Below are 15836 nucleotides of genomic sequence, written 5' to 3'. Positions count from 1 at the left end.
AATGCATCTTACTTGGCATCTGTCCTTTTGCTCTTGCTAGCAAACCAGAGAAGAGACTGCATATTTCATGTGTTGTCATTCCTTCCCCCCACCCCAGTTTCTGACCTTCTTAACTAGAGGGTGTGAAACATCTTTGAGGACAGAGGTGCTTAATATACTTTGAAAGTCTTGTTTTGGTTTTCAGTTTGGAGAGTTTATAGATACTCTGAAGTTATTATCCTTTGCAAAATGTAAGTTAAGATGTCTACATAAATATAATACTGAATTATGGTAGTTTGCCCTTTCAGGAATAAAGTCAGTTAGCTTTTAAAAAAGAGAGAACCTCATTTAAAATTACCAAGTTGTTCATTAAAGGGCTATGTATCTTAATAGCACTAATGCAATCAGTGTAATTAGATCTCTTAAATAATTCTTTTCTTCTTCTAGAGCTATATTCAAAAAAATAAGAAAATCCTAAAAGCTGCCAAAGACTTGCCTCCAGATGCACTGATTATTGAATATCGAGGAAAGTTCATGCTGAGAGAACAATTTGAAGCGAATGGATATTTCTTTAAGAGGTACTTTTCTTTAAAATATTGATTTAAATTACTTCCTTATAGTCATACTGTGTACTTCTCTCAGCTTCTTGAAAATATTTTGTATTCATTGTCCTGACAGCAACACTTTCTGGCCTTTCTTTACTACACATCTCAATCCACTTGTCTTTGAATATTCTGCAGTTAATATTACTCACTTTGCCTGATAATTTGACAGTGTTGTTCCTCCTCATATCATGGACTCTTTGATATTTTATTACCAGGCTCTTCACAGTTTTCCTTCATTCGGCATTTTAAATTTTTATTTGTCACTTCAACTCGTAACAATATTTTTTTCCTTATACCTCCTCAGTCTGCTGCCATCATCCAAGGTTTCTTTTAGCTGGCTTTATCTATTCCCTCACTTTTGCCTGGTACCTCCCTTTCAAAACTCCTTGTCTTTCTGCCATATTTCTTTCCTCTTTCAAAATGATAAAGGCTATTCAGAAGAAACCAAGTTAAGGCTATATCCAGACAGCAGCTTGCCTAGCTAATGTAGCACTGAAATGCGAAAACGGTTATAGAGGAAAGGTTGCTTCAAACAAGAGGGATTAGTTTGGGTGTTACGCGCTGCCCAGCTAACCTGTTCTGCCATATTGAGCTAGCTAGCAGTGGTCACTACAAAGATTGACATAGTCCTCATTTGGGTCTCAGGCAAATTCAGCACACCTGACTCCCAGAAAAGCTCTCCATGTGGAAGTATATGTAGAATTGCATTTGTCTGCAGTCTTGACATATTACATTGCTTTCTGGCTTTTTTCATTTGTCCTTCTATCTTCTTTCCTTGTCCAAAAGAAAATTATTACATGCTTCGTTTTGTAACATGCCATGCATGCTGAGGATGCTGTGTAAATATGTAGTGATTTCCTTTTTCCATCTAAGGTTAACTCTGAGGTGTATAAAAAGTAAAGACCTAGTGGAAAACTAAGGTTTCAAAGCTCAACAGTGAAACAGAGCTTCAAACTCCCCCCCCCCCCGCATCCCATTACAAATCTACATTTATAAAGAAGGCTTCTCTGTGCTCAAACATCCTTATGGTATTAACCTATATCATCCCGTTTGTAGTGTGCTGCAAGTAGAGAACACAAGGCAGCAAGCTGCCTTACACCAAAGATAGCTGCAGAAAATGGAAATAATTTAGTAAAAACCATTCCAGATGACCTAAAGCAAATGAGGTGTGCTACTGTTGACGCGAAAACACAAAAAAGCTCACCACCACCACCAGGGTCAACAGCAAATCTGACCAAAGAGAAAATTGTTTTATAATCTCGAATATGGCACTTGGAATGAGAGTAAAAACAAGATCACACCCTTATATATTCTTTAGTCATTCATGTGACTCAAAATTGTTATACTCAAGTTATTGTTTATTAAATTATGTTATGAAACGATATAAACATATATTTAGAAAAGATTCCCCAAAAGACCCTGTAAGAATGAAAAGGAAGTGAATTGTTTCCAGAAGATATTTTTTTGTAGGTGTGGCCATCTCTGATTGCATCTCAGAAGATGACAGAGAACCTCCTCCCCCCGCCCAACATATGTCTGGCTGGGTGGAATTCTTGTTACACATGCTAGGAGAGCACCAGAATGTCTGTACAGCACATGTTGCTTGATTAAGTAGGGTCAATTATTTAAGAACGTTTAATTAAGAAATTGTTGTAGGGAACATCAAGTTTATGAGTAATCCTTGTGTTTGCATAGTGAATCTGAAAAGCCTTTTGTGTTTTTGATACAGTAATATTTCTCTACCCACCAGATCCTAAGCATGTTTACTCAGAAGAAAGTCCCATTTTGTTCAATAGGACTTCCTTCCAAGTAAATGTGCGAAGGATTGCAGCCAAACAAACGATAGATGAAAGAATCAACTATCATCCTGTAAGATAGTAATTTATTTTCCTAATTTTACCATATTTCTCAGACTTTTGAAACACAAAACCATTTTTGTATGTGTTTAATTATGATGGCATGTTTGTTCTTGTTGCTATTTTAGGCCATACCCATTTGTTCTATTCTATTCTAAATTCCATGGGCTAGAAATGTGTGTGGATGCGAGAACCTTTGGGAATGAAGCTCGATTTATCAGACGTTCTTGTACACCCAATGCTGAGGTAGGCTTTTATAAATTTTAAAATGTTTCCTAATAACGCTTTTGCTAAGCAAACCAGTACCCTATGTACAACTTAGCTAGGTATATTTAGTTTCCAGTAATAAAACAGGACCTTAATAAATTTGAAAATGTCAGGGAATGTGTTCAACATCAAGCTACAGAGCCTTATTGTTACTAATGAAAAATAAAACAGTTTTTCGTCCTTAAATATTATTTGACATTGGAGCTAGGACACTCACTGTGGCGGATCATTAAAAACTAAGAATTTTGTCATGTGGTGGGGGAAAGGAAGGGAATGCTGCACCCACCTTTTTTTTTTTCTCTTGGTCCCATGTGGGGCCAGAGGCATTCTTGGGAGTAAAGATGGTGCTGGAGGGCAGCACTTTGCAGCATGCCAGCCTCAGTTTAATTCTATAGTCCTAAATATCAGTATTGCTGCATGCTGGTCATTGCTGAAATTTTCTTTCCTGCTTGGTGATGGTTATGTTTTTATGTTGAATTGTTTGCTAATGAAAGTAATTTAAAAATCAATTAAAATAAATAAAAACATGCTTAAAAATCTGGTGGAGCAGAGAGCCTGGCAGGCACCAAGAGAGGTGTCTGTGGGCACATTGGTGCCCATGGGCTCCACTTTGGAGATCCCAATGCTAGAGGAGCAGAAACCACTAGCGGATCAGATTTCCCCTCCCCCTTGCAGACACCCCAAATCTGGCTCTCTGGAGCAGATTTGGGGGCGCGGGGCTGCAAGGGGGAGGAGAGCACAGGGAAGTCCTGTTGCACCAGCAGAAATCACACTGTGCAGGTGGAAGTTTGCTTGTGCGATACTGGATCCAGCCATTGTGTTGCCACCCTGGTGTTTTTAAGGAAAAAAATACAGGTTAGAACCTAAGGTCCAGTTTGACATTTACAAGATATCTTCTGCTCACAGTAGCCCCTTGTTACAACTTGCACTAAAGTGTTGCACAAGAAAATTTAAAGGTGTTCTTCTGCTTGTACAATCTCTTGTGTAAGCAAAAGCAGGAGAGATGCTATAGAACCTACTTATTAGAGCACTGTGTGAACTCTTGAACAACTGTTGGCAGAACAGCAGTAGTGGCTATTTTCCTTCAATGGGTCGGATCCAAACTTTGCCATACTTAGAGTAGACCCATCTAAATCAGTGGAACTTAAGTTAGTAATTACTAACTTCTGTTGATTTCAGTGGGTCTACTCTAAGGATGACAATCCTGAAAGCTGCAAAAACTCATTTAAAATGGATGATTGAAAATGTATGCAAATTAAGGCCTTTTGCAGGGAATAAAGATAATTCATTTGCATTAAAGATGTTCTGCATTTATTTTTCAAATGTTGGTGGAGGTCTTTTTGGTGGAGGGGAAAGCAGAAACAGCTGCTGGGTTTGGGTTGATTTTGAAGATGTCCTCATTCAAACCTGGCTCCGGGAGTAATGCATTTTACAAATATATAACATCCTCTTTTCCTCTTTCCATCCCTTGCTCCTATAAACACTAGTGCTGTGATTTTGGGCTACTCGCGTTTCCTTTTTAAACAGCACTGTTGCTGAGTGAGAAGTATTTCAGGAAGTGAGGGACCCATATATCCTTTAACTTGCAACAGTTTGTGTTGATGGTAGCTTAGCACCCACATACTGGTTTTCTTCTGTTCATCACTTTTTCCAAGAAAAAATCTTGCACCAGCATGGAGCCAGCAGCAAGGCTGCAGCAGTGACTGCATTGTGAGCCAGTGGTAGTATTGGGATGAGTGTGTGTTGCTTCCTTGGTCAGGGGCCCAGATGATGGGCCCAGATTATCATGGTTGCTTGCTAGCCCACTGAAATTATTAAGGTATTTTGAGCTAAGCAACAGGAACATAGGAAGCTGCCTTACACAGATTCAGACCATTGGTCCATCTAGCCAAGTACTGTGAAAACTGACCTGGTTCGCATGAGATGGCGGGCTCATCAGGGACACATGCCAGGTGCATGCAGCAACATTTTGAATATGCAACCCCCACTCGGAGGTTGTCATGTCGGGCAAACCTGGCCACCAAGGGTTATTTGAGGGTTAAGCAAACACCCTTGGTTTGTCGTAGGATTACGCAAGGGTTGTTTAATCCTCAAATAACACTCAGTGGCTGGTGTCACATGACACGGCAACCCCTGCTTGGGGTTGCATTTTCAAAATGTTGCCTGGCATGCACCACAGCTCATTGTGAGTTAAATAACCCACATTGAGCCTGCCATGTCATGCGAACTGACCCACTGACTGGCAGCCGCAGCTCTCCAAGATTTCAGGCAGGGTTTTTTCCAGCCCTACCTAGAGATGCTGGGGATTGAACCACCTCTTTGATCTGTTTGGAATGCTACAGGTTCATCTATAAATTATGGATGAGCTATGTTTTATACATTACACAAATAGATCATAATGATTACTACTACTATCACCTTCTTCTGAACAGGGGCCTTTACCAAAGAAACAGCCACTGGATAAAGTACTTGCTTGGAACAAATCTACAATGTATTTTGAAACATACTAAGACATGTTTTTTATTTTCATTTAGGTTAGGCATGCCATTGAAGATGGAACCATTCATCTTTACATCTACTCCATCCAAAACATTCCAAAGGGAACAGAAATAACAATTGCATTTGATTTTGATTATGGAAATTGGTAAGTAATATTGAGCATCAACTATTAGGGTAAAGTTTTAGTTATCTTCATCTATTTATGTTTTTAAAAATCATACTTTTGGGTTGCCACTAAAATGTAGTGATCTTAAAACCCCTTTTCACAGGAGTACAGAATTTGATATTGCTCTGATACAAATGCATTTAAAATTGCAATATCAGGCTATAGTGTATGTATCTGTAATGAATACTACTGCAGGATTTTCCATTTAAGAATCACACAGGCCAAACTCCAAAGAGCTACTTGGATAGCCCTCATTGTTTGTTTTTGTTCTGCGTTTTTACTTTCTTTGTACAGTAGATCTGTGTGCCATATCACAAAATGATGCTGAGATTTCCCTCAGTTGCAAACTGGTTAACACCGGAGCATAGATAACTACTGTTGGACAATGTTAAGTCCAAAGCCTATTTGGGCACAAAGAACTAGTGAAGCAATCTGTTTTGATCCTGGCATATGTTTGTTGGCATTAATAACAAAGAGATTTGATTTGATATCCAGTTAATTATTTGAAACATTAGTTTGGTCGCTGGGAGTGCAGTCCCATTGAATACTGTGGGATTTAATTCAGAGTAAACATACATATAGGAACAGTCTGTGCAGCAAGTAAATATTATTGTACAAACAGTGCTTAAAAATCCAATAATCATAGGTATTTCACATTTAACTTTTCCGTTTTTTAAAGCAAATACAAAGTGGACTGTGCTTGCCTCAAAGAAAATCCTGAATGCCCAGTTCTTAAGCAAGCCTCTGAGCCTACTGAAAACATGAACACAGGATATGAAACAAGAAGAAAAAAGGGCAAAAAAGAGAGGGATGCTTCAAAAGAGAAGGAAACTCAAAACCAGAACATCACCTTAGATTGTGAGGGACCAGCCAACAAAGCGAAGTTTCCAGACAACAGACAGAGAAAGCTTTCTCCCCTTAGGTTATCAATCTCAAATAATCAGGTATTACAGCATGTTCTAGAGTTAAGTAAATACATTTTACTCTGACCTTCTGTGCTTACAGAGCTCCTGCACAAGCAGCTTTCCTGTTCACTTGATCTGGGGGTGGGGTGGGGGGCACAGCTCCATGGGCACATATGATGTGGATTGAGGAGGTGAATGCACATATCAAACCTCCTGAACCTACAAGAAACTGCTGGTGGTGGGCAGGGCGGGGTGTGTATGTGTATGCTTTACAGGGGTGGCTTTTTTCTCAAATGGCATTTAACCTCATCTTGATTACTTTAATGGGCTATTCTTGTTGGATTACATCAGTATGCATCAAAATGTTTGATTTAAATATTTTTGCAGATCACTGATGTAAGAACATCATGCTGTGCCTGAAGATCCCAGTGGCTTCTTGCTAATTAAACAATTAGTGTTTAATTAATTAAACACCCTCTATTGGCTTATTGCTAATTAAACAAAATTAACATGTAACCTTATGTTTATGCAGGACAAGAATTTATACATTTGTTTGAATTATTTTTAATGTAAATTATTTTTACAAGTTTACCCACATTTTCCTGAGTAGTGGATATTTTTTTTAATCTGCCTGTGATTATGTGCTAAGAAGTTTTTAGACATATAACTGGCATGTAGGTGTAGTTCCATATTGCATAAATATAGTAAGAGAAACAAATTAAGTGAAGGCTTGCCAAGTAATGGGAAAATGTGTTGGATACCAAGTTACATCATCACTATGCCCATCAGGAATAAGAATTGACATTGAACTGGGATCCAGGGCCTTGCTTCAGTACCATTTGTGGGGTGATTACACATTGTATGTTGGTCAAAGGTTGATGTACATCGAAAATTATCACTCCTGCTACAAACTAAGGGGCTGAAATTTTTGAAATACAGGACCTTATGAACATTTGTAAACATGTGTTTCATAGTTCTGTTGAAGAGGACTTCTATATAACAGCTTGAGAAAAATAGCTACAGAAAGGAAATAACCTCATTAGAAAGAGTCATGTCACTTGGGATTTAAACGTTTTATCTTGATTCTTACAAAGCAATTCTTTAATGGTTGGGAAAATAGGGAAGAACTTGTGTATAGGTTATTATACCTTATTGCCCAGCTTGCCTTAGGCACAGCTCAAACATTCATGAAATATGGGAAGTAAGACAGGAAATAAAGGTATTGGCTTCATTCAGACAAAATACTAAACTAGAATTTTAGCTTAACATGAACAAGTGGCATGCTGGTGCACACAGCCTGTTCACTCTGGCTTAGCTCCTCCTACCAGCAGAAGCAGTAACGTAGCCAAGAATGAACTAGGTCTCCTGGCATGTTGCATCCCTTACTAGCTAGAATTGCAAACTAGGATTTGTTCTGGGTTTATGATGCCTGGCTTATTTGTGAGCAACAAACAAGGAATCCTAGTTCAGACAACTCACTAAACTTTTCATTCTTCCTTAATTTAGTCGCTCCTGCAGGAGACTGAACAAACAGGCTGCACACAAGGATACAGCTTGTTGACAGTAAGCCAGAATCCCACTGGTTAGTTTAGTTGCTCTCACCAAGTGGGAGTAAATGGGCAGCTTATTCACCATAAGCTAGGATTTGGGTTTATTGTTGCATGTGAACATGGCTGATACGATGCATATATGTGGACTTGAAGCAAGCATTACCCATTCTTGGTTGTCTTTGAGGGGACACATCTGGATAGTCAAAACCATTGTTTGCTTTTCTACTGATCTCGCAAGGCACAGCATATGATTCCTACAGACACTGATTTGCAGAGACAGTATTTTCAGGTTACTGTTCTTTTGGCAAGGACATAGCTGCACATTAAATAAAAAGTGTCTTGCCACTTTTCCATGCTGGAAAAATAATGCTTCTTAGGTGGCAGCCAGATATATTCATATCCCTCATGATGGAAAAAGAAAGATGTCTAGGTGGATTCATACATTCCTTCAGCCCCATTTTAAAAACATTGGGGGACTACGTGCATGCCAGGAAAAACTACCATATAAAATATGACAGTGCCTCATCCCACTAGAAAGCATACTGGAGTTAGTTTCATTGACTCCTAAACTTTGCAAACCTGTTTCAAAAAATTAAGTCACATTCAGACCTAATGGAAGGTCAGGGAAACTTGTTTTGTATTTCTCTTCCTCACATCAGAAAGAGCCAAAGGGAAAAAGTGGGAAAGCTATTTGGGATTCATGCAGGTAAACACACAGTCTCCAACACATCTCCTGTCTATCCCTCTGCCTTTTTTATTTAAATACTGGTGATTTTAATGCTCCAAATAGCATAAAAACTGCAAGGTAAGAGAAATGGAGCTGTGGGAGGAGTTTGGACCCACAATATACAGTGCTCCTAATGCAGTCAAAAGTCTGTAGCATAACACAGCACAACGAGAGTATGCTTTGACAGTTGTACTGTTTTTGTTTTTTGCGATGCTACATTTCTCGGTAATTTCTCAGTAGGCAGTTTTATACAGGTACTATAAGGCTGAAACCCTACACACACTTACCTAGGAGTAAAACTGAACTCAGTGGGATTTGCTTCTTAGTAGACATGCATAAGATTGCATTTAGTGACACCACTAACAAGAATAAAAGATTAAAAAGCTAGACTATTGATTAGTAGTTTCGCAAAGAATGTTATGCTAAAAGTAGCCTAAATGAAGTAAAAGATTTTTCCATATTTAGAGGCAAAACTTCCAGAAATGACATACTGTAGTTTAGGATCCCAATGCTATTTATTCTTATTTTACTGTTAGCTGAACATCCCACTGGACAATTATCATGAATCTGATTATATTAGTGTGCATGTGTTTAGACAAATTAGTACTAAAATGTATTTAGCTATTTCTATATTTGGAGTAGAAAAGATGCTATTGTCAATGGATATTTATTCCTAGGGCTATGCAAGTGTGATTTGTAGCTTTTGCATGTTGCACTGGCTAATTGGTTGGCTGCTCTTGTAGTTGTGATGCGAGGTTTCTTACAATGCAAGCCTATGCCTGTCTACTCAGAAGTAAGCCCTATTGAGTTCAGTGGGACTTACTCCCAGGTAAGTGTGTATAGGATTGGAGCCCTAGTAGCATATAGTATTTAGAGTTCCCTAGGTTATAGCAGCAGCAGTAGAGCTTCTGTAAAGCAGTCATTTCCATCTTTCAGGAGCCAGATTTTATTGATGATATAGAAGAAAAAACTCCTATTAGCAATGAAGTAGAAATGGAATCAGAGGAGCAGATTGCAGAAAGGAAAAGGAAGATGGTAAGTTGGGAAGCTAGTAGCTGCTTAAAGCTGTCACTAAATTTTAGCGACAGCTGCTCTTCCCATGCTAATCATTGCTACCTCCCTTAGGTATTTAGCATTTGAGTTTGAAATCTGCTCCTTGATATGTGCTAACCATATCTAAAGCTTGCTATGTGAGTGAGTGTGTTTCCTTTTGGCTTGATCATTACTTTATGGAAAAGGTGTGTGTCTCCTTACGAATTATTTTCTGCTTCTGATGTATTGTCGCAGTTCACAGAAAACACTTGACTTTGATTATTGTAACTTAACTTGACTGGCCATGTCTAAAATAAGAACCCAACATTTTCATAAGTGACTATTTAAGCTGACTAAATATCTAGATCCACTTCCATATGAAGACAGGCATTTTTGAAGAAGATAAACCTGATACCTTGACCTGAACATTTAAAATAAATAGAGAAAAGTGCATGAGCATGCTTAATTTACTGTATGAATACTACTTTATTTTCTTACGAAAAATATAACTTTGACCAGTAGCTTGGGCACATCAGGATGTGAGGAGAAACACTGCCTATTTAGGGAGCAGCATGAAGGTGGAAGAACCCCGAGGTAACAGGATGTTGCGAAGGGGGCTGAGCAGTGGAGCAAGTGGTTAAATGCGCCCGTCTTGGATATGAAATAATTTATTAGGATGTGGCAGCTCCTTGATAGCTTGTTCGATCGGCTAAATCTTCTAATCCAGTCTTCCAGTTTCATTTTGTATGATTGGTATGAATTACGGTGTTTAATTCTTTCTGATTTTTAATGTCATCTTCGTTGCCTTCAAGTTGGGTTCCCTACTTCTCTTGGTATGATTTTCTTGGAAGTGTCATTAGTTGTTGGTAGCCATAACTGCCAAATCTGTTGTTTTCTATATTGTCTGCTTATCTTCTACCCAATACTGTCCCACTGATACTTCTACCCGAATGTTTTGAATATCAGGGGGAGGGAGAGAGAGAGAGCTCCCAGCCTTTTCATGCAAACTCTTTTGGCGTGTGTTTATCTTTTCAGGAGATCTCATCATCTTTGACTCTCCTCCTCCCAGAATAAGCAGTTGACATGTCTTGCCCTTTCTTCCTTTTCAATTAACGCCATAGTCCAATATGAGATTTCTGCACCCTGAGGGGAAGTCAGCGGTAACTTAGCCCAGGCAGCTTGTGCCATCAGGTCCTGAAGATACCTTCAGTTGAACTGAGACCTGTTTTACGTTTTTGTAACATTTTTTTTAGTATTTGAAAATGGTAAATTGCCTTAGCAGAAAGACAGTAAATAAATGCATTAAATAAAGAACATCTCCCCTTCCTACACTGATCTAAAGCTGAAAGCCTTTATCCATGCTCTGGGCTACAGGTTTTTCAGCTAGATTACTATATCTCCATGTTGGCTTTTTATCCCATTGTATCTTCCCATTTCAGTCTGTTCAGAACACGTGACTAAATGTAGTGTTCCAGTGCTGTGGTCATGTTCTGGTTCCTCTTAAGATTTTATACTTTAAGTTGTCTTATACATCAGTTCAAGCTTTAATCATTAAAGATCTGCAACTTAACATCCAGAATAAGTCTTTCCTCATGTTCCTTTCCATCTCTGCACCTTTTTCCTTTTTTTTATCACCCCTGCCTCTAGTCTACAAATTCATCCCGCTCCTTTTTGTATGCCTTATCCTTATCCTTCTCCATTTCCATTCCTTCTGTAGTAGTGTTCCCCATGCCTGGGATAAACTTTGGAACATACTCTACCTCCAGACTTCTTGTGTTGTTTTCTAAGAAAATCTTTCCTGATGTTTCATCTCCTTTATTTTCAGATTTGCCTTGCTTCTCTTCTTTACTACTCATGTATCATTCCCTCACCTTTCCTCCATCATAATTTGTCTGTCTAATATAGTCTGAAAGCTCTGTAGACAGGATGGCTGGATGTCATTTTATGTTCTGTATACACCTAGCATTCTGCAAAATAAGTTTAACCACTGTATAAGTTTACAGACTATGCAAGACTGTATTATTGTTTGTAAAGAGACCTTTTACTTCGTAGAGCTTTGTAGAAAGAAAGTATTCTGCAGCCCTGCCCCCCCCCCCCAATCTCCCACCCAAATAAGGGCTACAACATTCAAATCCTCAAAAGCTGTGCTGTGTCCAGGCCAGATTTTGTAGCCTATAAAAAGTGAAACTGGGGGGGGGGGAGGGGGGGAGATGGTGAAATTCCACTCAGTAGCAGCAGCTAGAGGAAGAGAGAGCCCCCATCTTCCAAAATATTTCAACTTGCTCATCTGAAGTGCCTGACAAGATTTGGGGGCCTGACAGGTGACAGAAGAGATATAAAGGAGGCAGAAAAGGGAATAAAAGCCCAATAGAATTAGCTATAAATGTATCCACAGTTGCTGGGGGAACAGAGCGCTGATGCCTTAATCCTGTAAGCCAGTAGGGAGGGCATTTTCAGCCTTTCTCCCAATATTGTCGCTTTCAGTCAACTTTCAGAGTACACTTTTATGAAAACTATAATAGCTGGAATGATGATAATTTTTCTGTTGCTATTAACTAAGTAAATGTTGACAGCCCACTTGTGAAATTTTGGAGAAATCTCTTTTCATTGTGTAGGCATCAAAGATCTGTCCATTAAGTCCATATATGCATATACATCTGGACAAGAAAAGTAATGACTGATGGCAAGTCACTTGCATTGCAATATTGAATTAGCCACAAACACACTTAGGATGCATTTGAATTTTTCAAATGCATCCATTCTCTTGGCACTGTCCTTAAAGAGGCCTGCCTGAGGACTCTGGAAACAGAAGGATTTGGTGTGTTGGGTGAAGGGGTGGGTCGTTACAGGAGTTGTGTGTGGGGGAGGTGGTGTGTGTATTTTGTTATCGCAATGCTATTGTGGCCAGATAACCATGATATCTGATTGCAGAAGAACTTCATGTTTCAGATGAGTGTTTATATTATCTTTGCTAAAAAGTCATAGTCACCTGCAGCATCAGCATGTATTTTATGCTTTATCTTTGTCACCTTGAATTGGTCTGATTTTCATATGCTGCCTTTTGTAAATATGTTATCTTCTAGGTTCATTTTTTACGTACCCTTGGTATTCAAATGATTCCTTTTCAGAAGGAAACCTCCTGGTGCTAAGGAACCTGTGTAGTGGACATCACATGTATTTCCTGTGTAAAAATGGCAGAAGGATTTTATAGTAGTAGGGCACTATCCATCTAATTACCACTGTGGTAATATTGGCAGTTGACAAATCTTAGATCTCCATCTGATTCATGTAGTAACAGATCATGTATGCTAGAATCGTTAGGAAAATAGTTAGTTCTTTGATCATCCATTATCCCCAGTGTAAGAGGGAAAAGGAATTGTGTTCTGTGGGGCTAGTGGTGAAAGGTTTTGTCTTATATGGGCGATTGTTACTATAGATCCTGTGTTGTCTGGGTACAGCTTCAGCTGGCTGACTTAGCTTATGGATGTTCACCACTTTTATAGAAAGCTATGAAAATCATGCCATCATCAACAGTGGCATGAAAATTCTGGATTCTGTTCTATATTATATTTATGTAATGCATTTATTATCTTGAGAGAAGGCGAAATTCAAAGCTAGAAAGGACAGAAAAAGTTCCTGCAAAGCAGTGATGAAACAGAACCAGTATTACCCTTCACCTCTGGACAAGTCTGCTGCTGTCTTGAGCCCTGACTACAGAGTGAAGGAAGTCTTATTCTGTAAGGCAGTAGATGAACGCTGTGTCCTATCTCTCTTGGAGGTACAAGGAGATCAGACTAGGCGATTCCTCCCCTCTTACAGCCCCAGCTCTGCCAGTTTGGCTATTAGCATGAGAGTGAATGGTGCGCTCAGGAGAGATGGACTGAAGTATGTTTGGAAGGTATTTGCTGACAAACATCAAAGAGATATGAAGGCACACAGCTCTTATCATCATGCCATGACAAAGAGAGAATAATTTTAAGCAAATTTATATCTGAAGCTGATAGATCTTGAGCTTCATGCAGTGAGGAATTTTGAAGATCTTATAGCAGGTACAAATCCCACAAACCCAGAAAGAGATCTTTGTTTTTCCATCAGTATAAAGTAAAGTTTTAACACACACTGCTGAAGCTTTGTTCAGGACACATGGGGCCAGTTCCTGTGTATGGGCCGTAGTTACTGTGGAAATTGTGATTCCTTACAGTGGGATGTCCTCTTTCCCAGGAATGTAGGCCATTCTGTCTCATTTCTTGAAAGTTCCTTGGTAACTCAGCAGTGATTTACTCTCATTTTTTCCCTTCCCTTCACTTTGCTCTCTTAACTATGAAAGAGTGATAAGTTAGCATGAAGACACATTAGAATTGAATCCATAAATGCAGGGATCTAGTGAATTACTGGTAGTGCACAAAGTACCTGTTGGAGCCCCTCCCGCTCCCCCCAGCTTAGGTAATCAAACAATATTTTGATTAATATTGTTCACTGTTAGGATTACTAAACAAAAATGGTTCATAAAATATTGATGGATCAAATGGTGCGATGCTTTGTCATATCAGATTATACTTAAATGTAAATTCGGATGATGATATTTTGGGGAACAAAACTGAGTTTTATAAATCAAAGAACAGCCAGTATGCTAAAGATGCCACTTAGCATCATGCATAGTTTTTTTTTTATCAATTTGAGGAGACAATGGGAGTTGGCATTTTGACTGGGCGTCTCATGTGTTTCTAATGTTCAGAATTGTTGCCTAGGAGGATTAAAAACATGCATTTTCGGTGCTCATAAATCTAAATACCATCATTGCAGATTAACATTAGCAGTTTGTTCAGACTCTGCTACACTAAGCAGAATCTCCTTGCACCTTACACTGCCAGATTAAGATGCAAAATGACATGGTTACTAATCTTTAGGTGTTTATAAGTATATATATTTTTTAAAAGCACAGCAAGGTTTTATTCCATTTGAAATGTGCAGAAAATGTTTCTGTAATTGTAAAATAACCATAGTGATTTAAAAATTGTAGTATAGTTTGCAGCAACAGCATTTTTATTAAAGATATATACAAAATGTTCTTCACATACTTTTAAAATAGAATTGCTTTAATGCACATAAAGTTAAACAAACTATTTCCACTTTAATTTTAGTTGGTGTTGCTCCCTCAGTGTATGAAACTGACTGTAAGTTTTGAGTAGATATGGTGCTTCTACTAATAGTTTCCCATCACAGCTGTGTCTTAGCAAGTGCATATATAACTTACTTTCTTTTGCCCCAAGTTCAAAGCACAATGCCATTCATGAGTGTCCAACACTAGTATATAATGACAGTGCTGATTCTGTAATTTGCTTTGCTGAATTTAACTTGTACAGCAACAGTTTGAGCATCAGCATGTTTTATGGACTTAGATGTGCACTGTTTAAAAATCAATGTTGTTAAATTCTTCAGACCAGAGAAGAACGGAAAATGGAAGCCATCCTTCAAGCTTTTGCCAGGCTAGAAAAAAGAGAAAAAAGAAGAGAGCAGGCTTTGGAAAGAATAAGTACAGCTAAAACAGAAATTAAATCTGAATGCAGAGATACACAGATCATCAATGACACAGAATTTGTTCAGGTAGTTTCATATGGTTTTATTAAATTTAAGTTGGTTTGAGAGAGTAAATGTTCAGAGCTGTCTATTTCTTTCTGTGATTTCTGTGCTAAAATGATAGCATTTTACTGCCATAATACTTAGGGCAATTTTTATTCCAATTCATCAAGTTTTGTGCTGACCTTCATGGTTGCTTATGAAAATCAACCTGTCTGAAATTGTACTTGGTCAATCTGCATATTGTTAAAATAAGACAGTCCTCATGTCCTGACAATGGCAGTATCCAGTGATGGTGCAGTGCTAATGACATTGCGCTAGCTTAAAGCAGCGCTAGTGCAACATCGTTCGTACTCACTAATGCCAAAGGAAAAGGCGATTTGCTGCCACATTTCGCCAAGGAAAAATTATTTATTTCATTTCTATACTGCCCAATAGCCGAAGCTGTCTGGGCAGTTCACAAAAATTAAAAAATGCTGAAATTGCTGAAAAGGGATGATGCAACATCCATATTACTAGAAGCATCCATATTACTGAATGCAGGTAATATACACAGTAAAAGAGTTATTGAGAATGTTGAGATTTTAGTATTAAAATACAGAAATGTGTAGATTCTACCTCCAAAAATGGCTGACACATACCATTGCATCCAGAGCAGTAGAAGCACCAAAAC

General features: G+C 38.5%; 1 protein-coding gene across 8 annotated transcripts in view; it reads left to right on the top strand.

Moving 5' to 3' along the window:
* KMT2E (lysine methyltransferase 2E (inactive)) overlaps positions 1-15836 on the top strand; it is a 76282-nt gene that overhangs the window by 39319 nt on the left and 21127 nt on the right. For 6 of the 8 annotated variants that reach the window (XM_084811457.1, XM_084811454.1, XM_084811460.1 and 3 more), the window contains 6 exons: positions 427-557; positions 2569-2686; positions 5242-5351; positions 6052-6316; positions 9491-9589; positions 15026-15190. In XM_084811457.1, the coding sequence (XP_084667583.1) occupies positions 427-557; positions 2569-2686; positions 5242-5351; positions 6052-6316; positions 9491-9589; positions 15026-15190 (888 nt within the window). The remainder of the gene's footprint in view (positions 1-426; positions 558-2568; positions 2687-5241; positions 5352-6051; positions 6317-9490; positions 9590-15025; positions 15191-15836) is intronic. The other 2 variants (XM_084811458.1, XM_084811461.1) reach the window with 1 other exon arrangement.

Source organism: Heloderma suspectum, chromosome 7 (assembly GCF_057233095.1).
Source record: "Heloderma suspectum isolate Gila_16-S chromosome 7, 16-S_ref, whole genome shotgun sequence".
Classification (NCBI taxonomy): domain Eukaryota; kingdom Metazoa; phylum Chordata; class Lepidosauria; order Squamata; family Helodermatidae; genus Heloderma; species Heloderma suspectum.
The sequence above is the reverse complement of the archived record's forward strand: the minus strand, read 5'-3'. Positions and strand labels throughout refer to the sequence as shown.